Raw genomic sequence first — 25,390 nt, 5'->3', positions numbered from 1 at the left:
GATTCAGGTTGTGGTGGCAACATTAACCGATTTTCAACAAGACAGGAATGTCGACAGAGTTGCGTTTTCGGTTCGTGTTGTATAGTGCAAAACATTGCAACATCTAACCCTACCAAACTTTGCAGAGCTAAGACAATACAACAGTGCAGAAAGATAAGTGTACAACAATCCAACATGCAGGTATGAATGTTTGTAAATTTAAAGACTCGAGTATGTATGATCTAATATCGGCGAAGTAATTTTAAATTATATCACTCTAGGTAATTGGTTTCATTGAAGGAGAAACTTGCGATAATTCTAACTGTCACGAAGAAAATGTTTGCAGGGTAAGTAACTTTTAGCTGTTTAATTTTTAAAGATACATTAATGTTGTATGTTCTTACTCGTATTTCACATTTACTGCTTAGATTGGAAGAGTTGAAACTGAATTGGGAGGAACGGTAAATGTTGGTTGTGGTCAAGCTTGTACCTGTGTTGATGGAGGCAGTATTCACTGCACTTGCCATACTCCTACTCATAGAAGGTAACCTGCACCTTCTAGTAAACTATAAACATAACAACATTCAAACTTTTTTTTTACAATGTATGTTGTTGGTATTTACACATGAAAATGTTTATAGGGGTATTTATTGCTGATGTACTTGATAATAAACTTTGTGATTAAATTCAAAAGTAGTTTGTTTAAATTTTAGAGAAATTCGGCGTTTTACAACTCAAGAGCTAGAGAATTACCAACAAGCTGTAATGTCAATGAAAACCACCGAGTTAGAGGGAGGGGGAAATATATGGAACATGCTAAGGGATGAATACATAAGAAGATCTCCAGTAGCACAAGTATTTTTATTCATTTTGTATCAGCCAGAAAATAAGTTTTTAACAATTAAATTATTAAAACACTAATAATCAAGTTATTTATTTATTCTTTTTTTAGAATCATTTTTTACTGTGGAATCGAGCCTTTCTAAAGAAAATGGAAGTTTTGTTAAAACAACATGACTGCTCGCTTTCAATTCCTTACTATGACTTTACTATGGACGCTGGTAAGCGCACCAATACTAATCTGTTTTAATAACAATAAAGTCTACTTCAGATAGACTCTGTTGATCACTTGTACTCCAAGGTCTTTTAAAATAAGAAGGACCGTAAAGTAAAAAAGTTTGTATAAGGGTCGTTACGTACAACTGATCAAACTTTTAATATATGCATTCCTCTTTAAAGGTCGCTTTTCTGACTCAATAATATGGCAACCTAACTACTTTGGTGGAGACGGACATTGTGTTAGCGACCATCCTTTTAGATTGATCACCAATCTTAAATCAAGTATGTTTATTAAACCTTTAACGTTATTGTTTATTAAATTGTCATATCATATCGGGTAAAATTTTTAACATTTATTTAAAGTTTTATATTTGTTTGATCTTTAGTGCCCTGGGTGCCTTGTCTTGTAAGAGATTTCAACAAGACAGTGAACATACCGAACATGGTTGACGTACTTATGGCAACCAAAGCTGAAACACTTGAAGAACTGAGTTCGAAACTTTATCAAATCGTTTCTTATGTCAGGATGTATATTGGTAAGTATCAATACTCTTACTAAGGGTTTAAAGCAAGTAAACGCCTTATTTTTGTATTTTGAAGGTGGTGATATTGATACGCCTGGTAGTCCTTACGATCCGTTATTCTACTCTATCCATGCTTACATTGACATGTTGTTTTCCGAGTGGCAACATAATCATCCAACTGCACAGGTTACTTACTAAATAAATTAAGTTTATTTATTTTTGATGTTGATGGTATAACTTTATGTGATATATTAGATACCATCTGGGATGAATCAGCTGAGTTTGGATTGGAGTTCTGACTATCTATGGAGTGGGCTTTGTGTTGAATATTCGACTACACATCAACCATGCAATGTCTCGTCTGCTCTTACTTTTGGCTCAGATGGTTTTAATGCACAAGGATTTAACAGAGAAGGATTTAGAAGGTATTTTACATTTTTGAAATTTTTTTTTGAAATTTCCTTTGACTCGTAACTTTTGCTTTATTTTTTATAACACTACTGGGTTTTAATTAATATTTCAAATCTTTTTAGTAATGGCTACGATCGTTATGGGTATAATATATTAGGCCGTGATCAACTTGGTAATTTGGATAGAAGTGGAAGATTTGATTTAAATGGATATGACATACATGGCTATAATAGATCAGGTTACAGTAAAAACGGATACAACAGATATGGATTCAATAAAGAAGGATATAATCGTGATGATTACAATGTAGCAGGTAATAAAACTGATTTATGTTTTATAAAAGTGTAACATATTAAATTTAAATCAAACTTTTATTATTATACCATATTATTTTAGGTTATGACATGGAAGGCTACAACAGATATGGCTTAGATAACATGGGTTTTGATAGAAACGGTTTTAACATTTATGGAGTTTCAAGAACAGGAGAACTTGAACTACTTGAAAATTTTGACGCTGATTCTGGTTTAAATGATTGCTGTTTTACTAGAGATGGTAGGTTAACAGTTCAAATGAAAGAACTATATACACATGTATACGTTTTTTGCAATGTTGGATGTCAACTTTATAATTAAAATTGATTTTTCTAGGTTTTACAATATCTGGATTTGATAGATTTGGGTTTGATGCGGAGGAATATAACTCTGACCACTGCAACTATTTTTTCAACGGCCCACATGCTTTGTATTATCAACAAAAGGTTTAAAAGAGTTATAAGATCTCAGTTGTAGTTTTTAAAATGTAAAGTTACAATGTGTTTTTTTGTTTAGTTATGGAAGATGCTATCCGTCCAACCTGTTCAGTTTTTGATAACACTTAAACGCAATTGTGGCCCCTTGTTTATGTTAAGTACAAAGGGAAAACACAGATGGTTTGCATCAAAAAGTTTGCTGTCAACTTTACCAAACATGAAGTTAAATAACAATTCTACCTACGCAGATAGGTAATGTTAACTCTTATTTTAAACTTTAATTTAAATTTTTTGGAAATTAAAATTTATCGTGATTTGCATTTTTTTTACTTGCAGGTTTTGTTTCAATGTTGAAATGTTTATGACTTGGTGCCCATGTCTTGAAGGTGACGATTTTGCTATCTGTCACGTGAACCCTTGTGAAGATGCCACCTGCCTTCTCCACCCTAATGCAAGGTGTCAGGTAAATATGTGTCAACCAAGTTGCACTGCAGAGTTCTATTTAGATGGAAGAAAGGTGAATTGTCAAGGTAAACTTTTATTAACAAGTACTTGTAAGGGATCTTTCTTTGCATTTAATATTTTTTTCTTTTCTAGATCCTTGCGAATCTAACCCATGTCAAAATGGAGGTACTTGTAATCCATCACGTTTTAGTTCATCGTCAGAATTATTCTACTGTGAGTGCTTGGACCAATTTACTGGATCCTTGTGTGAACAACCAGCATCTAATACTTGCAGCTTGCCTAAGGTCTCCGGAAGATGTCAGGTAAGATAGTTGATGATTTAATATAAATAGTCTTTTTAAATGCCATATGATTTCTAGGGTTCGGTAACTCGTTGGCATTTTAACTTACGAAGTGGAGTCTGTGAGTCGTTTGTTTACTCTGGATGTGGTGGCAATCTAAACAACTTTCCTAACAAGCAGGTAAAGCGTGGTTTGTTTTGTTTTACATTTTAGCTAACGACATTTCCTAAACAATGTTAACAACTTATGTTGTAATTTTAGGCATGTGATCTTAGATGTTCCATTGGTGCTTGTTGTTATAGAAGTGTTCATAATACTTCAATGATGATAGGTTATGACAGTCAAGGTTATGATAAGTACGGATTTAACAACAATGGTTTGGACAGGTAAAAATAACTTGTATTTAAAATTTTCTTCAAGAAAAAATAATTTTATTAATAATAAAATTATTTTATATATATAGAAATGGACGATTCCACTCCCCACATACCTCAATGCCAACCGGAAGTCAGATATTGGGCCTAAAAGGTTTTGGCCATGATGGATATAACATTTATGGATATGATGAACAAGGGTAATTGTTTGTCAATGTCCAGTTGTTTTCAAACTATAAAATAACATTAGTTTTTTTTAGGTTGTTTCGCATAAATTACTACTTAAAATTGTATTTCAGGTTTGATCGCCAAGGTTACGACCAAAACGGTTACCATAGAGAAACTGGGTTTAATAGGTGGGGTTACAATCCAAGTGGAGAATATGATCAACTGCAAGGCTTTGATAGAACTGGTTTTAACCCAGAAGGGTTTGATCGTGCAGGTGTCTATTTTATTTTAAATCCAACTTTTTTGTTTCAAAAATTCTTTTTATATGTTATAATGTATTCTATTTAAGTATATATATTTTATTTGGTAGACCGTTATATATTTAGAAGATTGTGTTGCTGATAATATGCGTATATTTTTTATAATTTTTTTTTTTGCTAAAAGTGGTGTTATATTAAACAGGTTTCAGTTGCAATGGGCTAAACAAGGATGGCTTTAACCAACTTGGTTTGTATATGGGGTTTGATTATGAATGCAGATCTTCGTCTATATCTGAATGCGATTCTCTACAAGATGGATACGAGGTAACATAACAAAACAAGTATGCTGGAAAAGCATATTTCAGACATTTGTTAAACAGATTGCTTACTTTTCATTAAGGTTGTTAAATTTTCACCTGGTGAACGGTGTGAAGATGTTAAGTGTAGTGGTTCTTGTGGATGCAATTATAATGGTAAGTTAAATTGAAGTATTTTTTATCATCCTTAATATCTCTAGTAAAAATGTAAAACACTTGGATAATAATCATGTTTTTATATTATAAGGCAATTTGTACAAGTTTGGTGAAAGATTTATTGAGGCATGCCAACAATGTATGTGTACACTTGGTGGGACTGTCGAATGTTCGTGTCAAAAACTTGGCAAAAGAAAAGAAATCCGAGATTTAACACCAAGTATGTTTCTACGTAGTTACAAAACTTTTTAAGTTTGCTGTTTTTTTATTGAAAACAGTTTTAATATTATATGAAAATGGTCTATGATATTGTTTTAACATAAAAAGCATTTTTAAGGCGAATTAGAGAAATATCGATCAGCGCTGGAGAAAGTTCACTCGTCGGGAAATTGGGATTATTTTGTTGGTGCTCATTCAAGGCATATGCCTCATGCTAATGGAGGAACGTTATCATTACCTTGGCATAGGTTAGTGTTACAAGTTTTGAGACAAAAATGTTTTAACTTCTACAACTAAATTTCTGGACAAATATATTTTTTTGTTTATTTATTTACAGATACTTTTTAAAACTTGTCGAGCGAGAGTTGCAAAAAAATTCAGATTGCAACGTTCATATTCCGTATTTTGATTGGACAATAGATGTTGGTTCACTAAACGATTCGATAGTGTGGAGCAATTTATATCTGGGTGGCAATGGAGAGATGGAAAGTAATTGCGTCAGGTAGTTTTTCTACTTAGATTAAGCTATTTCGGTTTACAACAACTAGTTGATCCAAACTTCACAAAACATCTTGGTTATACTTTTTAAAAGCTTTAAATTAGTTTTATAAATTAAAAACAGATTGTGTCAACGTGCTTAATTTGTTTCTTATTAAAATTAATTTATATTTACACAAATTTTTTTACCAGACATCATCCTTTTGGACGTACATGGCATCCTTGCGTTCGTCGAAACTTTAACACTTCGATTCATCTTCCTGATGCTGTTAACTTTGCCATTTTACTACATGAACCTGATTATGAAGCTTTCAGGTTGGTGCATAAGTCAAGAAATGTAGCTTTCATGTGTAAAAAATATGTTTTATACTTAGTTCAGGTATTAGCAGCATGAGCCACCTACATTAATGACCTAATACTTTTACTTATTTAGAATTCAACTTGAAGCAATGTCTGCTTTATTTCACTTATGGGTGGGTGGTCATATGGCTTCCCCATTTAGTCCTTACGATCCTTTATTTTTATCTCATTGGGCTTTTATGGATTTTATATACACTCAATGGCAAGCAAGAAACCCTCATGGTATACTGTTATTTTTATGTGCCATAGCTTTGTAATATTACGGTTATTTCTTGTTTAAACAAGTGTTTTTTCTTTATTATATTAAACGGTTTCTATCCCCCACCTAACACCAAAATGTGCATTTGTAAAGGGATGACTAGGTTTCCTCCAGTTAAAAGGTACAGTCAACTTCAACCGTTTGACGTCACTCCCGACGATATTCTTTCTACACAGCAGCAATCTTGTGTGATGTATATATTACCTACATTGGGTGCTCCGTGTAACATCTCACAGGCTAGACCTTCTTTGATAGTAAATGAACGTGGTTTTGATAGGCATGGGTTTGATCAACAAGGTGAGAAAAGCAATGTGGTATTTGGTAATTTTTAAATTATTTTTAGTATTTGCTGAACCTTTTAATGCTAATCTTCTTTTGATTCTATTGTTAATATAAAGATTTTCTATGTATATTATATATTCATCAGGTTTTAATAGTGATGGATATAATATCCAGGGTCGGAACCGATACGGGGTTAAAGACATGGGAACAATGTACGATAGTGAAGGCTTTTCTATCACCGATGGTTTTCATAGAAGTGGTTTTGATATCCAAGGCTGGGACAGATTTGGACACAACACAGATAACTATAACAAGTATAGTAAAAAGATAAATGTTAATGTAAAAGTTGCAAATTTTTAAAAGTACTAAATATATTTGTTATAGGGATGGTATAGACATCTACGGGTACGACACTTCTGGTTACAATCAAAATGGATTTGACCGGCAAGGTAGAACTCCATTTGGAATGTACAAAAACGGAAGTTTGGACAGAAATGTCGACCAAGGACGAGTATCAAGTTTGTTTGATCAGTTTGGATATAACAGATTAGGGTTCGATCAAAATGGTCTTGATAGAGATGGGTAAATATCTATAATATTTATAAAATTCATGCAATGCGGTTGAAGTGTATATATTTTCCAAGTTCAATTTTGAATTCTTTTTAGATATAACGCTTATGGGTTCAATAAACGTGGTTATGACAGAGAAAACTGTAATTATCACTACACCAACAGTTACTATCTACGTTACTTCGTGGTGGCTACCATGCAACTACAATCTCTACCTCTCGCTAATCTTATACATATTAAACGTATTTGTCCTCCTATCTCTTACATACCTGTTTGGATTTCTGCTGGTTGGTTAAATAACGTAAGTTAAATTTTATAATGGGTAAAATACATGCATTAAATCAATTGTTATACTTATAGTTTTGTGACTATTTATTATTGATTTTATGTACAGGAGGAGTTGGTAAATTTTTACCATCAAAAGTGGTTAACTACTCACCAGTATGATAGTACTTGGACTCCTCGCTTGTCTTCCATAACTAGTGATTTGTTATGGGCACCCATAACTCCAGATGAACAATTTTGTTTTTATTTGCAATGGTACAGTGGTTGCTCTATTGGTAAGTTAACCTGTTTATCTAATATTTTTAGACGCTAAATGCTTTTAACAAGCTTAATTGTTTTTCTATAAATATATTACATTATATGTTTTAGGCACAATGCTTATTGATTGCCAAGAAGACTTATGCTTGAAGGCACGATGTGGTAGTTATCCAAATGCACAGTGTAGGAATAAAAATTGTGGTGGATGTTATCCCGAGTTTTATAACGGCACCACTGGAGAAGTGTACAATTGTTATGGTAAGCCAACGTTCTATGTTCTTATTATGGGCTTGAAATCTTTCAAGAAAATCTAAGTTAATAGCTTTATTATACAATGTGGTATTTTGTTTTGCTTTAAAGGGTGTATAGACAGCACCGGTATGGCTTACTCTGAAGCAGCTACATGGAAAGGTAGGTGTAACGAATGTAGCTGCCATAGTGGTATGATATCTTGCACTCCAAACGCTTGCCTCGGTGTATCTTGTACACATCCTTTTAAAGAAGAAAGCGACTGCTGCCAAAGTTGTAACAGTAAGTGATTTATAAAAACTGTTTATGAAACAAATATATTCATTTTTATCGGATGCTTTAAAAAGTCGACTTGAAATTCAATAAAATTGTTTCGTTGTTTGACATCGGGAAATAACAAATAAGTAACTTTAATTTTCTTTTTAGATTGCCTGTACCAAGATTCAAAATACATGAACGGTGATCACTTTGAAGAGCAATGTCAAACTTGTCATTGCAGAGCCGGTAATATAATATGCAGGCCGAAAAACTTCAACTGCCCTGTGTTAAATTGCAGAAATCCAATTAAAAAAACAGATGAATGCTGTTATTCATGTCCTGATAGTTTAACTTGTGATGGTCATGGAGAAGGGGACACTTGGGAAATGAAAGATTGTCAGATCTGTAAATGCATGGTATGGTTTTACGCGTAAATATCTAGCTAAGAAATAAATCTTGACTTTGATAATTTAAATGATTTTGTCAAAAAAATAAAAACTCTTGTTATTTGTTTAGAACCAAGTTGTTGAATGTAGAGAAATAGTTTGCCCATCTTCACAGTGTAGTCACCCATTCCAGTCGAATGACACATGCTGTTCAGAATGCGAGGCCTGTACGTACCAAGGGCAACAGTATCTAAATAGACAAAGCTTCATGCAAAATAAATGCACCAGATGCACTTGCAATGTAAGTTACTAACAAATCGTTGGAATTTTATAAAAAAAATATTAAACGCTACGCGGAATATGAACAGTGACTTTCTCTGTTCATCTATTTTGTAATATTTTTTTACTTTGTTTAGTATGGCAATGTGAATTGTGTTCAACAAAGGTGTCCACCACTTCTTTGTTTTGATCAGTTTACTCCGGATGGAGCTTGCTGTCCAATTTGTCAACCTGGTGACTATATACTTTGCATGTTTTTTTATAATATAATCTTTATGTAGGATTATGCCATGTAAATGCAAGCTAATATTTAATGAAACTTGCTAAGTGCATGTACATTGATACTATTATTAATGATTACTAGATATCCGTTTTAGATATTTAAAATAATTTTACTATTACAATAGGTGACATTGTAATATCATGAAGAATATATTTGTAGTCTATGCTTATAATTTTAGCTACTTAATAAAATCAAAAGTTTAAATACAAATATAACTTTAATTATTAGAGCATGAAAACAATCATTTTAATTGAGTAACCAACTACAAAGCTGGATTTTAAATAATTTACATAATTCAAATTACTAATTTTTGCATTTAGTTTCATAGCTTGATCAATTAAACTTTGTTTTATAATAACTAATTTGGTTTTAGCGCCTTTAAGCAGCCCAAAATTGCAAAGTGATCAATTTAATAAGCCTGTTGTTACTAACCATACATTGGAAGCGGATTTGCGAATACCAAATCCAAAGGCTTTGAATATGTCAGAAGATATATTTATCATTAAAATGTTACTCCACAAGGCCCAAGAAACATACTTCATTCAGCTTTCGGAAATTAAGCAAGACGTTCTTAAAGTTTTAGATCAAGATGTGATATACATTCTCGAAATGTCTCATAATTTTTCTCTTTTAATTCAAGAAAGTTTATTTGACATAACTGGCACGCCCCATTATAATCCCAATGGATACGTTTTAAGCAAAGCTGGTGATACCTTTTTGGACTCACTTTTCGAAGGGCAAAGCACAAATTGTTCGTATTATACAAAAGTGATAAAAATCTTGTTCGAAGATGCAATTCACAAGTTTATGAAACAATCACATGATCCTGATTTAGATGAATTACAATATCTTGATAAGGATATTTTATCGATCATCGATGTAGCTGATGATATGCTGCAAGTCATTCAAGAAACCCTTTTTCAGGATGTCGATTTTTACCAGTATGATTCTGAAGTTTTTGTGCTGGACGAAATTGATTACCATGAAAAAAAGAAAAGAGGAAAAGGAAGAAAGAAAAATAAAAAAAGGAAAAAGAAAAGAGGTTATGAATCTCTTGAAGAATATGATGACATGGTTGAAACTGTTGTGTTCTAAAACTATTCAAACGATAAAAACTAGACAAAAATTTTAAATTTTTAGTTATGTTATAGTTAGCTGTAAAAAAGTGCATAACTAAGATGTAATTTGTTTATGTAAATACCATTAGAATGTTCCTGATTTTTATTTGTTCCACAATGTATTGTCGATATTTTTTTTATCAAGTTTCATGATATTGCAATATATTTATTCAGTTCATCTCCTATTTAATTCCAAATGTTGTTACCTTTTACAAAATTAACCTATTTTAGCCAAATAATTTTATAAATTTTATCATTGTCGTTTCAATTATTTTAAATCGTGCCAAAAATTTTTATTAAGCTTCATCCTAACAGTGTTTTTTAAGATTTATGATCTTATGCAGTATTTTATATACAGTCATAAATATTATTGCAATTGTAAATACCACTTTAATTTTGTATATATTGATTTGTCTAGATTTAAACTTAAATAGATTTAAGTCTGCTAAAGTTTGGAATTTAACAACTTAAATTATAAGGTAGGAAATTATCAAATTGTAGTTATTTATATTTCTTGTTAATTTTAATTATAAGGAAACTTAACTATTTATTTATTTATTTCAGCTTTATTGCCTTAAGAAAGCATTAGTAAATCACTGTAAATACGTTGAGTTAAGCATGTTGGCATGTTTTTGAAGCATGATCTTTTAAAATCATTTAAAACAAAATAATTTAAGAGCTTTGCTTGCCGTATATTTGTTAAATTTTAAGCTTACGTATTTGTGTTGTTAAATTTATTTATTTCCAAATTAGGTTGTGAATTTGAAGGAAGAAGGTATAATAATGGAGAAACCTTTCATCCACAACAAGCTTCTTGTAGAACATGTACCTGTTTGGTAAAAACCTTAATGTATTTAAATATTGTTTCATAAAGTTGCCCAATGTTATTCGTTTTAACTTCCACTGTTAATTGTTGTTAAATATCACTTTGTATTTTGTATATATGTCCTATAATTAGTTTATATTTACTCTAAGAGAAATGAAGTTACATGTGAAGACCAGGGCTGTCAAGCTTTAACAAGTTGTCCACGTCCGGTAAGCAGTGGTGATCAGTGCTGTCCCACTTGTTCTGGTTGTACTTATGGGGATAAGTTTTACAGACATCAACAAGTTTGGACCTCAGATGACTCATGTGAAAGATGCACTTGTCAGGTACATTATCATATTCGTAAAATCTATGTCATTTATGTTTTAAACAGTAATGTAAAATTAATTTAAAAATCTTTGGATTGGTATTATTTCAAGGAAGGAAATGTGGAATGTATTAAAATTGTTCCTTGTGGAAAAACATGCACACACGGTGTTGCTTTAAGAGGGAAATGCTGTCCAGAATGTTCTCGTTGTTTGTTCAACCGAAAACTTTATAGAAATGGAGAGGAGTTTATAAATAGTAGAGACAAGTGTGAGCGATGCAGTTGCACAGTAAGTTGTTAATGAGTTTTTTTTTGGTTATTAACGTAATATTGGGGTAATTTAAGGTTACTTTGTTTGGCAAACGTATTAACTAACAAAAACTTAATAACTTTCTAACTTAAACATTTAAATAAACCCTGTTTTTAATTAATAGGACGGAAGTGTGACTTGTAATAGTATCGTATGTCCAGTTTTACAATGCACCGACATAAAACTAAACCCTGGAGAATGTTGTCCACAATGTAAATCCTGTACCACTGGTTCTGTTACCCATGAGCACGGATCAACTTGGAGATTAGAACATGATATTTGCATGACTTGTACATGCAGAGTAAGTAAAATAATTTTGACTTAGAAATTTAATAAAGCTTGGTACGTTTGTTCAAGTTGTTATTATTGAAAGAATCTTAATCAAAGGTCCGCTTCAAGTAACGAAAATTCAACCAATGATTACTTTTAACTAAAAAAATTATGAACAAATATTTCAGGAAGGTTCGATTAGTTGTGGTCAAGAAACTTGCCACCCAGTTAACTGTGACTATCCAGTCAGCTCACCAGACTCGTGTTGTCAAACTTGCAACAACTGTTATTATCAAGGAAAATTGATCTACGATACTCAAGTTGTTCCAACTGATAATCAGTGTGAAACTTGCACCTGCCAGGTATATTTATATGTTTAAAATATATATATATATATATATATATATATATATATAAATTATGTCTGACTAATATTACAATAATGAATCAGCTTGGGATTTGTTTTGGTTAACATAGCAAACGCTGCCATGTAACTTTTCTTAATCAGTTATGTTTTAATTTATTTTAAGAGCGGAAATGTAGTATGCAACCAAGTTGGATGCAGTTCATGTTCATCAGATATTTCAAAAGCTTGCTGTGATAAGTAAATACATAAAACGTTGCTAAATGATTTTAAAATATCTGTAAAAAAATACATTAAGAGTACTATCTATAAATAAATTCTATTTCACCTACGTAATATTTGTTATCTTTTAGTTGTGCATCTTGTTCATATCAACAACAAACATATCGTGAAGGAAAAGTGTTTATTTCGAACAGAAATCCATGCTTGGAATGCACTTGTCTGGTAAAAATTTATGCATCAACAAAAATTATAAATATATATTCTGTAAATCTACGCTACATCATTTTTAAAATATTTGCAAGGTAATGTCATTTAAAATTGTAGAGTGGTGAAACAGAATGTCGAAGACTTGATCTTGAATGTCCAAGAGTGAGTTGCTCACATGCAGGTCGAACGAGAGATCAGTGTTGTCCGTCTTGTGAGCATTGTGTTTACGAGAGAAGAAATTACAGAAATGACACGACTTTTAAACCACCTGGAATGTCGAATTGTGTGACTTGTAAATGTCAGGTAAGTAATATTTTTGAAGATATTTACTTTGAATTTATGCTTCGATGAAATATTAATATTTTTTTAGAATGGTGTTGTGACATGCGATACAATTACATGCCCAGCAGTAAATTGTCCGAACCCAGTGACAAAAAGTGGAGAATGTTGCCCAATTTGTCAAAGTTTGTAATTTTTAGGTTTTTGTAATTTTTATATAAACCAATTTTATAATTAAATTTTTTTAAGGCCTATATAACGAAGGCTAGGTAGTGTAATACAGAACTGTTTTAAAATTGTTGCTTATTTTACAGTTTGTCATGTGAATGGTGTGACCAAAATGTCAGGCGACACTTGGTCCAACGACGATTGTGAAACGTGTACTTGCTCGAGAGGTCATGTTATTTGCCAGCCAGAGAGATGTCCTGCAATTACTTGTTTACATCCAGCTAAGGTAAATTTAAATTGTCAATTCACTAATTTGACTAATGCTTAGTTGCAGTATAATTTATGTTTTATTGTTTATCCAGTATGGTAACACAATGTTTTAGAATTATACATGGCAAATTGTGTTTTAGAGGTCGGGTATGTGTTGTTCAACTTGTGATTTGTGTTCGTTTGATGGAAGAATAGTCTCTGATGGCGAAACGTTTGCTCTTTCTACAGACAAGTGTCAAACATGCAATTGCAACGTAAGTTATTTTAGTCTATTAGTTATTTAAACGCTTGCTAGGATAGTTTAGTTACCAGTTTATTAGTTTTTGAATGATATTTTTTCTTTAGGTTGGTAATGTTCGGTGTCGAAAGATTTCTTGTCCAGTTGTAAGTTGTTCGAATCCAGTAATACAAAACAACTCTTGTTGTCCAACCTGTTCAGATGACTGTGTAATTGATGGTTATACTTTGGAAAACAGAAGATCGATCAGACATCCCAATCAAAAATGCCAGATTTGTTCGTGTCGAGGTGATAATATTTAAACCACTTTTGACTTAGAATTTTTGTAAAGCAATGCGAGATAAAGCAAATGTTTTCTGTAAAACTAACTGATATATCTGGCAACTTCTTTTGTTAGATGGTGCGTTAAATTGTGTAAGTGAATGCTCTCGAAGACCATCTTGTAACCATCCAACGAGTGGACCATGTTGCCAGAATGTTTGTGATGGTTGTTTTTATGGTGGAAAGAATTACACAAATGGTCAAGCTTTTCAACACAATAGAGATTTATGCAGGCAATGTACTTGCAAGGTAAAATATACTTTAATGCTTAAAATTTTAACATGAAAAAAATATTCAACGATTATATAATATAAGAAATGTGGTTTAATATTTTTTTTACAAATTACTTAGAATGGTAATGTAAGATGTGTCAAAATGAGGTGCCCATTACTGGACTGTGAAAATCCTCAAAAAATAAGAGGAAGTTGTTGCAAGACATGTCCACAAGCAAGCAGGTTGGAAGAAATTTGTTTTAATTTTGTTAATGTCGATACTAGTTTTAACTGTGATGTTTGTTTTAAATGATTATCTTTATCAAACATAGCGGTTGTTTTTATGATGGTCACGAAATGGCCAACAATGAACAATTTGATCATGGATGTGAGATGTGTCAATGTACAAATGGCGAGATTGAGTGTAGAAGAAAAGCTTGCCCACCTGCAAGATGTACCCATCCAAAAGTGAAAAATTGCTGCAGAAGATGTAAAGGTATCTAAAAAATTATACATGTTTTACCTATTCAAAACATGAGTTACTATTTACAAGTGCATTGCAACGCTTTTGTAAAAACTGAAAATCTAAAAAAATGTACTTATTTAAATTGTAGGTTGTAGAGTTGGACCGAATAATTATGAAGACGGTGAAAATGTGCCAGGAAATAAATGTCAGACCTGCAAATGTATGAGTGGAAACTTGGTATGTTCCAATAATGTTTGCCCAACTGTCACATGCTCAAACCCCGTATCATCTGAAACTTGTTGTCCAACTTGTACAGGTTAGCGATTTTTGTGACAGTTTTTTATATTGTGTACCTTAAAATTAAACTTGGGATAAGGAATATAGTGTAAGTATTTACTAATCAAGCATAAATGAATATAAGAAAATTTGAAAAAAAATACAATACTGGCAATATTGTTTTTACAGAGTGTTCATTAAACAACAAGGAATATAGAGAAGGTGAGATTATAGATCAAAATCAAGACGAATGTCAACAATGTACATGTGTTCGTGGAAATATTGTATGCGCTAGAAAACCTTGTCGTAATAACTGCACTCACCCCATTATATCATCAGTAAGAATTCAAATTTTCTACTATTTTTATTTTTTCGCAAAAGAATGAGCATAATAAAATAATTTTTAGTAATAAAAATTAATTTGTTTCATATTAGAGTGAATGCTGCCCACAATGTGGAAAGAATTGTTTTTATAACAACGCTGTACAGCAAGATAGCAGTACCTTCAACCATGAGAGTGATTTGTGTCGGATTTGTACTTGTACCAAGGGCTCAGTTACTTGCCAGGCTAAGACTTGCCCAAGCGTTACTTGCAGGTTTATTGATTTTTAAATAAAAAGTTAATATTGACATTTTTATGAGGATATTAAATGTTTTTGTACAACGTTATATAGAAGTCCATCGTTAGACCAATGTGGATGTTCCGATTGTAAAAGTTGTTTGTACAACGAAGTTGAATATGAGAATCATGCTTCGTTCCAAAATCCTGCTGATCAACGATGTTCTCAGTGTTATTGTCAGGTAAAAAACAAACAACTTTCTTTGACCAAAATTTTTTTAGACAAAGTTTTTCAACAAGTTCCTTTAACAAGTTTCTTGAACAAGCTTCTTAAACAAAATTTCTTAAACAAGTTTTTGAGACAAGTTTTTTAAACATGTTTTTTAAACAAGTTCCTTCAACAAGTTATTTAGTTTCTTAGAAAAAGTTTTTTTTAAACATATTTATTAGGTAAGTCACCATAACCGAAACCATAAAACTTACTTCCTTGCGTATTTTTACAGGATGGTACCGTGCAATGTGAAAGAAAACGATGTCTTCCGTCATTGTGCACTCATCCTATGTTGGACATGTGTGATTGTCCACAATGTTCCCATTGTTTGTACTATGAGGAGATTTATAACAACGGCGATACCTTTGTAGATGTAGTTGACACATGTAACCAATGTACTTGCGAGGTAAAACGTTAGGAAACTAATTTAAAACAACGAAGAATCAATCATTATATGAAATGAGTAACATACATTTATATAAAATGTTATTTAACATGCAATTTATGTTGATATATATTTAAGTTATTGATTTATTTTTAGGATGGAAATGTGGAATGTTTAAGTAAAGGTTGTCCCGCTTCTACTTGTTCAGATCCAACTTGGGACAAATGCGGTTGTCCACAATGCCATAATTGCAACTACGTCGGTGTAACTTATCAGAATAACGAAATGTTCATTGACTCCATGAATAAATGTAATCAGTGTATCTGTAAGGTGAATGTTAATCTTGATTATTTTAAGTTAGCACACTTGTTTTGTTCAACTGACATGTATTTAAATTATATATTACATTCTTAAATTTGTATATACATTTGAAGCTTGGAAGTGTTCAATGCACACATATTCAATGCCCTCCGGTTCTTTGCTCAAATCCCCACACGCCAATAGGCCAGTGTTGTCCAAAGTGCTTGGAGACTTGTACAGTAGATGGAAGAACTTATAAGAACGGTCAACAATTTAGATCAAGCTCTGAACCATGTTCTATTTGCACTTGTTCGGTAAATTTCTCGAATTTTCTTACTTGGCTTAAATTTTTAATCTTTATTAAGGGTTTTAAAGGTAAGCTTTACTGTATTTACTTAAATATATTTATTTTTAGTTTGGAACAGCGCGTTGCCTAAAACAAAGTTGTGGAATAATATGCTCACATCCAGTTTCCAATGCACTTTGTTGTCCTGACTGCTCGGCATGTATGCGTAATGTAAGTAGCATAATTTAAATGGCATCTAGAACTATAAAGTAAGTATAGGTAAACTTATACTTAGTATTTTCGTTAGGGTAACAGATATGATGAAGGTGAGCGGTTCCACCCAGATAGTGATGTCTGTCAGCAATGTCAATGTACTGATGGCAACATAATCTGTAAACTACAAAGATGTCCGCCTTTAAGCTGCGAAAATCCGAGAAATATTCCGGGAAAATGTTGCTCAGAATGCCCACAGAGTTACAGCAGTGGTAAACTGCAAATTATTTTGCAATATACTTTCGGTAGATTCAATACTTTTGTATTAGTTTGGTTCGTTATTATGTTTCAGGTTGCACATTGGATGGAAGATTATACGAAAGTGGGGAAAATTGGTTGCATAGAAGTGGAGATTATTGTGCAGAGTGTACATGTAATGAGGATGGAACACAAGTAAGATACATACTGAAACTTAAACCTAATGTGGCTTTAGTATTTAAAAATTTTGCGTAAAATTTTGAACACACGTTAGATAAAATCCAAAACTTAAAAATTAATGTTGCTTCCATAAATAAAAATGTTGCCTAAAAGTTTTTCTTTTGTTATTAAAGTCTTTTTACATAAACTTTGACAGACTTGCAATGAGCAATTTTGCTCTGAACGATGTTCCCATCCAGTTCCTGTATTGGGACGATGTTGTTCAAGTTGTAGCAAGTGTTTTTACAACAACCAAACTTATAGTTCTGGTCGTTTTTATCCCAATGACTGCCAAGATTGCATGTGCAACCGAGGAAACGTGCACTGCGTAACCAAGGCTTGCAAGCCTTTAAATTGTCCTTTAAACCAACAAGTAATGAACTTATAGATTTTTAATTTACTCTACTGGTTTTTAAACATGTTTAAAACAATTTTATTGATGTTGTTAGTAAAAAAACATTTTTTGATTAAGACACACGCTATGGACCAATGCTGCCCTCAATGTGTTAGTTGTATAGTAGGAGAAAAAACGTTTTCTGAAGGTGAACAGTGGACATTACCTGATGATATTTGCACCGATTGTCAATGTATAAATGGCATCGTTACATGTAGAAAAACTGTATGTAGTAAAGCGTGTGGATTTCAAATTAACGTACCTGGAAAATGTTGCCCTGTTTGTCGAGGATGTAGACATCAAAATCAAGTAAACTTTATTTTAAAAATGGTCATTCTTGCTTTTTAAAAACGTGACAATTAAAGCTTGATAATCTTTAATTTGATTTAGGACTTTATAATTGGAGAAATGTTTTATCCAAACCTTATGGATCCCTGCGATGAATGTACTTGTATATCTGGTGATAATGGGCCTGTTAAATATTGTCATCGTGTAAGGTGTCCGTCGCTGGCAGATTGTCCACGGCGATGTATTCGACAACCCGAACCTGGAACTTGTTGCCCAAGATGTGATAGTGATTGTAGTTATGGAAATTGTAATTCAACAGTTGTAGGTAAGTGATTATGTACATTGGTATTCAAGCATTTTAGTTTATATACTAAATATTAAAAGTCTTGTAATGCATTAAGTTAAAAATTTCCCTTCAATTTAGGTGTTGAAATAGCTCCTGAAGATGACAAGTGTTTTCTGTGTAAATGCAATGAACAAAATACTTGGTACTGCATCAAGCGGGAATGTCCACAATTACATTGCAGAAAATACGACCAGTATACACCAAAGGTTTGTTTATTATATTTCTTTTTGTCTGCTTTAATATTTACAGCTTATAATTTTCGAAGGCATCGTGTTGTCCTGTATGTGATACTTGTCATCTCTCTGTTGAGAATAGAGATGTACCAAATGGCTACACCTGGGTGGTAAGCGAATGCCAAACCTGCCAATGTAATCGTGGAACCATTGAATGCCAGGAAGAACAATGTGAGGATAGCGAGTGTCACGACGAAATGATAAAGCACAAATCTGAAGGTACACAAGAACCTAAATATGTGAAAATTTTACCCAAATACTATTACAAGTTCTTTTGCCAATTTGTAATATATCCAAACTTAGCCAGGTCTTAATATATTTTATTTTGAAGGCCAATGTTGTGAGACGTGTGTTGATTCGAACCAGGGTTGTGTATATGAAGGGCACCGAGTTCCCCCTCACCAGCGCTGGATGGCAGATAAGTGTACAACTTGCCATTGCTTTGCTGGAAACGTTAAATGTGTAACAAAAAGATGCAGGTGGGTTGAGAGTTTTATTGTTATGTAAATTATCTGTTAAAAAACTACAATTTTAAAGGAAGTTTTTATTATTTGTGTAGAGTATAGCATTAAAAACTGACTGTATACATATGATAAATCCATTTGGCTAAGCTTGGCATAGAAAACAAATTATCAATTTAATATTTGTTTAGGATGTTGATGTGTAATGCTGACCAAGTTGCTACTGTTATTCCTGGTGAATGTTGTCCGCAATGCACTTCCAGGCCAGGGTCTTGCGTGGCGTTTGGAGACCCACATTATCGAACATTTGATGGAAGAATGATTCACTTTCAAGGAGTCTGTCGTTATCTGATGACATCAGACTGCATGAGAGGAGATTTTAGGTGCACATTTTTTTGTTGATCAAAATTTTTTGTTGATCAACAACTTTTCTTGTTAAACTCAATGTAATTTGTATTTACACAGGGTTGAAGTAGAAAACAGTAACATTGGTGGAATATATGGCCCTGTCACTTGGACTGAGAATATTTTCATGTACTTTGGTGGACACGAAATAATGCTAGATAGCAACTACGGGGTTTGGATGAATGGCACAAATGTGGAAAGATTGCCTTTACTGATTCACTCTTCTCTGTTCATTGATAAGTCTGGAAACCATATTCTAATCAATACTGATATAGGTTTGCAAACACGTTTTTGTGTTATTGATAGGGGGAATGTAAATTATATTTGGCTCAATAAAACAATTAATGTATCTTGTACAACATATTACTTTAACTTTATTTTTCTAAATAGGTGTACAGCTGTCTTGGAATGCTCTTCAACGATATCTGGAGGTCAACGTACCACGTAAATACAAGCAAAAAACTTGTGGCTTGTGTGGTAACTTTAACAACCATCCACAGGACGACTTGAGGTTAAGAAATTCAAGAATTACAATGAACGATGCAGCTTTTGGCAATGATTGGAAGGTAAACACTTAAAATTATTTGATTTTAGAATCGCTTTGTAACTATTTTATTTGCTAAAAAATAGATGTTTTTCTATTGTCCTAATTTCAGAGTTACTTTTGTGTTTGCAAATTAAAATCTATTGTATTAAAAGTTCAATTAAAACCTACATTAAATGTTTTAATTTTGCAAAGACAATAACTAAACTTCTGATAATGTCGTTTAATAGTATCCCACTGTGAGGTAATTATTTATTAATTGCCATAGGTTTGTTTATTGACAAAGCCTTTGTAATAATTTTAAATATTTATTAGATTAATAGAGGAGACAACTGCCCAGATGTTAATTCCTATCATCCATGTGATTCAGTCCATTACATTACTAGAAAACAATCTAATAATGCTTGTAAAGTTATCAAATCGACGCTTTTTACTGAATGCCATGCGGTAAGTGCTGTTGACAACCATTTATGATTCTTACATTAAATGTTCCTTCTATAAATCCTATACTTTATGCTAATTAATTTGCTTCTTTATAAAGGTTGTGAATCCTGACATGTACTTTGCTGCATGTGTATACGATGTCTGTGCATGCGGTGAGAACGCAGAGTTCTGTATGTGTGATGCTATAGAGGCCTATGCTGCTCAGTGTAGAAGGTCAAGTGTGATCGTTAAATGGAGGTCGATGGATCTATGTGGTAAGATATCGTTAAGCACTTTGATTTCCTTGAACAAGGCCTTTAGTATTGTAATAAAAAACACTGCCTGACATTTAAAACTGTTCTACAACTTTAGCCTACTTGTTGAAATACCAAAAAGTTGCTTTTATTTTAAGCTATCGGTTGTGCTTTTGAACGTGGTTTTGTGTTCGACGAATGTGGTTCACCTTGCAAAAGAACATGCGCGAATCATAACTTACCTCCCGATATAATTGATGCTCAATGCTACATGCCCTGTGTGTCCGGATGCCAGTGTCCTGCAGGAAAAGTCGTACACGAAGGAAGATGTATTGATCCATTGGATTGTCCGGAAGGGATTTCAACAGTAAGGGACTTGTAGGTAATACATTTTTGTTGATCATTTTCAGGGGACTTTTTTATTTGTTGGTTGAACTCAGAATAGCATGATATGTTTTCGTTTTTGGCATGCAGTCTTTTTAATTAAGTGTTTTAAGCATATAGATTGATATTGTTTAAGTATGTTTATCAAATTTAATTCATGCCACTTGCATTGCCTTGTTTATGTTTTTGTAGAACAATTTTTGTAGTAAACCCCGTTTTTGTTAGCATGTATTTTATTTTTGTTACAACATTGGTTTTCTTTATTTTTGTTTCTATCAATCAGTTTTTTCAGCACCTCCTCATTTTTTTAGTTGATTTTATTAAAAAGCATGCTCTTATATTTGAGTTTTTTATTTTTATTTGAAAGTAAACTAAGATTTAGACTTAGGGCCTAAATTTTTAAGGTAGAACTGTTTTTGATAAACAAAAATACACAAGTGATGTTTTTTAAGTTTTTGTATTCGAGCAAAAAAATTCATCATCACATCGCGAATGAAACAATTTTAAATTGGAACAATGATTGGCACAAAAAAAAACAAAACAGTAAAAATAACAGCAAGGCACACTTTAACATTATCGGCAGCTATAATAAATATCCACTTTAAAACCAAGGCAAAAAAAACACGATAGAATTTTAATAAAATGGCAGTGTTTTTAGTACATGTTTAGGCTCATACTACGCTGGCAGTTTTTGCCTACGAATGATTTACCGCCTCGCATTGATGTATGGTGCCTCCTAGAGGCAATGCCACCTCTTCGTACTCGGTTAGGCATCGGCTCTGGAATTTTTCGTGCCATTTCTAGCTCTCTGTTAAAAAAATAACAAAATTAATAAAATTGTAATAACGGTATTGTTTAGCAATTAGATTAAAAATTGGTGATCTATAAATTTAAATAGTTTTGATTAATATTTAATATTTACCTTGTTAAAACTTCAACTTTAAATTTTTCTTCGTTTAATTCTTTGCGAAGTTGAGTTTTTGTTTTGTTAGCGTACGAAGCAAGTAAGGGATCGAGCAAAAGTTGCTCAGCACTTGGTCGCAAACTAGCATCAGGATTTATCATATGCTAAAAATTAAAAGCAAAATATTAATTTTCGGTCAATCAATTAAATACAAAATTTTAAATCTTGAAAACACAGTATTTTAAAGCTGCTTTAATTTATTATTAAAGCGTTTATTTACCTGTAACAGTTGATTAAAAGTGTCGGAACAATGCTTAAGAGTGGGCAAGTCACCATTTCGAATAGCATGCCATTGTGGTCCATTTTTGGGTAAAATTTCAGAGCTGGCAAGCTCATAAACTGTAAGTCCGAGAGCAAAAACATCAGCTTTAGAGAGATTTGAAAAATCCTCCTACAAAGAAAAAAGTAGATGTTATTAAATTTAGATTTTGAAAGAAAAATATTTATAAATATTTTAGTTTAGTGAAACTAGTAATACAATTGTGACTTAGTCAGAAAAGAGCTTATTAAGATGTTTACCTGTAGAATTTCATTTGCAAGGAATCGACAATCCCCTTCTTCAACATTAGGATCTTCAATACAAGTAACATGACCCAAGTCACCTTGAAGAATAAAAAAAGATTCATTAATTTATGAGCCAAGTAAAGATTAAACGTGAACAAGATATTTTTGATGGATGTATATTAAAAAAGATTATGTTTGGATTAAAAGTTGAATGAATAGGACACATAATACTTTGTTTATTTCGACAGATTGCTTTTTAAAATGATGACAACAACAAATCCATTAGTTTAATAGGATTACAAATTTAATTGGTCTGTCTACTCCACAAAATTTAATTGCAGGGGATTAATTGGATTAAATATGGAATTCACAAACTAGCTAATTGGATTTTAATCAAGCCAGAGGCAAAACAAAGTAAACATGGAAACAACTATAATTAATTAAGCTCCATCCAGAAATAAACAAATTAAAATTGTTTATTTAAATTTTGGATTTGCGTTAACGGTTTTTGTGAACGTGTTAATTAGAAAATTCAGTCTTACCTATTTTGTAGACGATTTCATCGACATTTTGTTCATTGAGTGGTTTTTCACTTGATTCGAAAGACTTCCTTTCTTTGCAGATAAAAACATTGCCTGGTTTAATATCAAGATGGACCAGGTTTTGGGAATGAATATATTTCAATCCTTTTGTGACTTGGACGAGAAGATCGAGTGATTCTTTTTCGGTGAACTTTCGGTTTTCTTTTACGTTTTCAGCAAAAATGTCGGCCAAACTACCACCTTTAAAAATAACAAAAAAAAATTACCAAACTGATTTAAAGGGAAATCTACATTTTCCTAATAATTTGTGCTAAAAATTAAATGCTTACCGTTGCAATATTCATTTTGAATAATCATGTGATCATCTTCTGCCCATGCTGAATAATATCGGACAACGTGACGATGCTTTCCTAACACTGCATGAGCGCAAACTTCTCGAATAGCATTGGCTCTGTTAACACAAAATATGATTAAAATTTGAAAACTATAATTAAAATTTTATTGGTTTATAAATTAATTAGCTTGTCTACTTACTCATCGATTGAGCCAGCTAATGGTTTCTTTGATCGCTTGACTGCGTAAGTACAACCGTCTAATCTGTTCACACATTTAAAAACCGAACCGAATTCTCCATCTCCAATTTTGCCAACTTGATGAAATTCTTGAGCGTATCGTGAGATATTGTTTTCACGAAGATGAATTCGCTGTAATAACAAAAAAGATTTAGTTAAACTATTAATTAATGCTTTATTCAGCTTAATATTTATGTCAGAATACTATTTATATGTTATAAAAAATGGAGAAAATAGTTTTACCTTTGCAGGCCTTGGTTCTTCCTCTTCGAAACTTTCTTCCATTAAATCAATTTCCATTCCAGTTCTTTTCTTTTGGTGTCGAGAACGTTTTGGTGGTCGATTGTCGGGGGTAAATGGGTTGATGTTAACTAAGGGGGCTGATAATAAGGTTGGTTTGCGGCCAAATAGATTGCTAATAGTGTCGGACACTAACATTGGTTCATTGAAATTGTTACTGCTTTTGTACATTGCAAAGGGGGTGGCAGGGGAAATAATTGGAGTGGCAGTGGGGGTGATTTCTGGTTCGGTGTCCAGGGCAATGGATTTAATTTCAAAACCGTCGCAATCTTGTTCTGATTCGGGTTTTGAAAATTGGGTTTTAAGTCTTCGCATTAAAGTTTTGGGTGTGCGAGGGGTGTCGAATAAGGTAAGGGCCCTCAATTTTCTGGTGTGGGGAGGTGTCTGTGGTGGAGATCGAACGGGAGATGAACAAGAAACACCTGAAGAGGAACTGGGCGACATTGTGGATCTGTTAATGTTCATCGATGGCCGGAGAGGGGAAGAAAAGCAACTGTCACTGTTATTTTCTTCACCGCTGCTGTATGAATTAAAAGCTGGGGTATTTTCGTCGTAGTCACAGCCAGAGTCTCGGCGGTCCATGTAAGTTTTGAACGGCACATTTGTTGTGTTGTTGCATGGTTGAAGCATTTCCATTCGCTTTCTGGTTTTTGCTCGTAGAAATAGCGAGCGCTTAACTGGTGATGGGGTTAAAATAATTCTGTTACATCTTGTAGGGGAAGCCATGATTCCTATAAGTAAATTTACAATTAGCCAACAGACATTTTATAACCCCAAAAATATATTTAAAAACAGATTGTATACATTAAAAAGTTTATGTTAAAAATACATAAAATAAATTAAAACCAACCTGTATTTCCTTCAAAAAGAGCTTGCATTGGTCTGCTGTTTTTATTCCGTAATTTAGGCGACAAATTTCTGTTAATATCTTGAACAGATGCGGGAAATATATCCATTATATTTGTGGCAAATATATCACTTTAAACAATATTACGAATCACTGAATATCTAAAAGAAAAGCAAGGTTATATTAAACAAGTTGTATTAAAGCATAATAACAAATATAGTTTGAACTAATCTTAATTAACTTTCGTTTGCCTGTCTGCTGTTTTTGCTAAATTGTCTGGCAGACTGACAGTTAACTGTTAATACTTTCGATACCAAAATGTCAATCTTACTGTTGGCTCTAGACATACGATTTCTTTATAAACTGTAATACTGTTTGACAAAAGTATCTGTCCCGAAATAGGCTAATTAAACAACAACAACAAGTTTTCTACATGCATAAACAAGCGACCCTTCGCGTTTTCTGTATTGAATCGTGTGCATATAATGGCGTCATGCCGCTTTAGAAGCGCGGGAAAGGCTGTTAGCCAATCACAGGCTGTGAATCGAATTTTCCGTTCTTCACTCGCTCTCTCGCTTTTGAACTGCCTTTTTCTTTTCGCTGCCGCCGCGACGCACGCTCTCCGCTCGTGTGACGTAATTACCGATTTTCCG

At 32.7% G+C, this 25,390-nt stretch overlaps 2 protein-coding genes across 2 annotated transcripts in view; one reads left to right on the top strand and one right to left on the bottom strand.

The window, feature by feature from the left end:
- Positions 1–21,340, top strand: part of LOC145758872 (uncharacterized) — a 28,024-nt gene extending 6,684 nt beyond the window's left edge. The window contains exons 19-91 of the mRNA XM_082572550.1: positions 8–180; positions 261–326; positions 408–523; positions 693–834; positions 932–1,040; positions 1,219–1,320; positions 1,425–1,574; positions 1,639–1,748; positions 1,818–1,987; positions 2,096–2,286; positions 2,370–2,528; positions 2,624–2,733; positions 2,804–2,976; positions 3,061–3,254; positions 3,322–3,491; positions 3,549–3,650; positions 3,732–3,856; positions 3,934–4,044; positions 4,144–4,286; positions 4,475–4,596; positions 4,673–4,745; positions 4,837–4,965; positions 5,083–5,212; positions 5,302–5,466; positions 5,655–5,777; positions 5,896–6,044; positions 6,175–6,378; positions 6,509–6,677; positions 6,748–6,945; positions 7,030–7,234; positions 7,328–7,493; positions 7,588–7,734; positions 7,837–8,007; positions 8,152–8,399; positions 8,500–8,670; positions 8,786–8,882; positions 10,803–10,885; positions 11,025–11,201; positions 11,295–11,471; positions 11,617–11,793; positions 11,951–12,124; positions 12,293–12,366; positions 12,480–12,570; positions 12,673–12,858; positions 12,926–13,019; positions 13,149–13,288; positions 13,413–13,526; positions 13,618–13,798; positions 13,908–14,080; positions 14,183–14,286; positions 14,376–14,539; positions 14,658–14,825; positions 14,975–15,123; positions 15,221–15,381; positions 15,460–15,586; positions 15,848–16,021; positions 16,157–16,330; positions 16,435–16,614; positions 16,716–16,817; positions 16,894–17,071; positions 17,152–17,252; positions 17,434–17,649; positions 17,749–17,979; positions 18,061–18,283; positions 18,383–18,510; positions 18,570–18,756; positions 18,869–19,016; positions 19,190–19,381; positions 19,464–19,678; positions 19,794–19,969; positions 20,263–20,394; positions 20,489–20,645; positions 20,783–21,340. Coding sequence (XP_082428676.1) covers positions 8–180; positions 261–326; positions 408–523; positions 693–834; positions 932–1,040; positions 1,219–1,320; positions 1,425–1,574; positions 1,639–1,748; positions 1,818–1,987; positions 2,096–2,286; positions 2,370–2,528; positions 2,624–2,733; positions 2,804–2,976; positions 3,061–3,254; positions 3,322–3,491; positions 3,549–3,650; positions 3,732–3,856; positions 3,934–4,044; positions 4,144–4,286; positions 4,475–4,596; positions 4,673–4,745; positions 4,837–4,965; positions 5,083–5,212; positions 5,302–5,466; positions 5,655–5,777; positions 5,896–6,044; positions 6,175–6,378; positions 6,509–6,677; positions 6,748–6,945; positions 7,030–7,234; positions 7,328–7,493; positions 7,588–7,734; positions 7,837–8,007; positions 8,152–8,399; positions 8,500–8,670; positions 8,786–8,882; positions 10,803–10,885; positions 11,025–11,201; positions 11,295–11,471; positions 11,617–11,793; positions 11,951–12,124; positions 12,293–12,366; positions 12,480–12,570; positions 12,673–12,858; positions 12,926–13,019; positions 13,149–13,288; positions 13,413–13,526; positions 13,618–13,798; positions 13,908–14,080; positions 14,183–14,286; positions 14,376–14,539; positions 14,658–14,825; positions 14,975–15,123; positions 15,221–15,381; positions 15,460–15,586; positions 15,848–16,021; positions 16,157–16,330; positions 16,435–16,614; positions 16,716–16,817; positions 16,894–17,071; positions 17,152–17,252; positions 17,434–17,649; positions 17,749–17,979; positions 18,061–18,283; positions 18,383–18,510; positions 18,570–18,756; positions 18,869–19,016; positions 19,190–19,381; positions 19,464–19,678; positions 19,794–19,969; positions 20,263–20,394; positions 20,489–20,645; positions 20,783–21,006 — 11,135 coding nt within the window. The 3' untranslated portion in view covers positions 21,007–21,340. The remainder of the gene's footprint in view (positions 1–7; positions 181–260; positions 327–407; positions 524–692; positions 835–931; positions 1,041–1,218; positions 1,321–1,424; positions 1,575–1,638; positions 1,749–1,817; positions 1,988–2,095; positions 2,287–2,369; positions 2,529–2,623; positions 2,734–2,803; positions 2,977–3,060; positions 3,255–3,321; positions 3,492–3,548; positions 3,651–3,731; positions 3,857–3,933; positions 4,045–4,143; positions 4,287–4,474; positions 4,597–4,672; positions 4,746–4,836; positions 4,966–5,082; positions 5,213–5,301; positions 5,467–5,654; positions 5,778–5,895; positions 6,045–6,174; positions 6,379–6,508; positions 6,678–6,747; positions 6,946–7,029; positions 7,235–7,327; positions 7,494–7,587; positions 7,735–7,836; positions 8,008–8,151; positions 8,400–8,499; positions 8,671–8,785; positions 8,883–10,802; positions 10,886–11,024; positions 11,202–11,294; positions 11,472–11,616; positions 11,794–11,950; positions 12,125–12,292; positions 12,367–12,479; positions 12,571–12,672; positions 12,859–12,925; positions 13,020–13,148; positions 13,289–13,412; positions 13,527–13,617; positions 13,799–13,907; positions 14,081–14,182; positions 14,287–14,375; positions 14,540–14,657; positions 14,826–14,974; positions 15,124–15,220; positions 15,382–15,459; positions 15,587–15,847; positions 16,022–16,156; positions 16,331–16,434; positions 16,615–16,715; positions 16,818–16,893; positions 17,072–17,151; positions 17,253–17,433; positions 17,650–17,748; positions 17,980–18,060; positions 18,284–18,382; positions 18,511–18,569; positions 18,757–18,868; positions 19,017–19,189; positions 19,382–19,463; positions 19,679–19,793; positions 19,970–20,262; positions 20,395–20,488; positions 20,646–20,782) is intronic.
- A 195-nt stretch (positions 21,341–21,535) lies between these two features.
- Positions 21,536–24,885, bottom strand: LOC145759322 (wee1-like protein kinase 1-A). Its single transcript, XM_082573126.1, has 9 exons — positions 24,741–24,885; positions 23,834–24,621; positions 23,553–23,722; positions 23,348–23,469; positions 23,019–23,258; positions 22,492–22,574; positions 22,193–22,363; positions 21,931–22,076; positions 21,536–21,816 (listed from the first exon to the last, which is right to left on the bottom strand). The coding sequence occupies exons 1-9, from the start codon at positions 24,844–24,846 to the stop codon at positions 21,663–21,665; spliced, it is 1,980 nt and encodes a 659-aa protein (XP_082429252.1). The 5' UTR covers positions 24,847–24,885; the 3' UTR covers positions 21,536–21,662.
- Positions 24,886–25,390: the final 505 nt, after the last annotated feature.

This window comes from Corella eumyota, chromosome 7 (genome assembly GCF_963082875.1).
Source record: "Corella eumyota chromosome 7, kaCorEumy4.1, whole genome shotgun sequence".
Taxonomy (NCBI): Eukaryota; Metazoa; Chordata; class Ascidiacea; order Phlebobranchia; family Corellidae; genus Corella; species Corella eumyota.
This window is presented reverse-complemented; position numbering and strand designations above follow the sequence as displayed.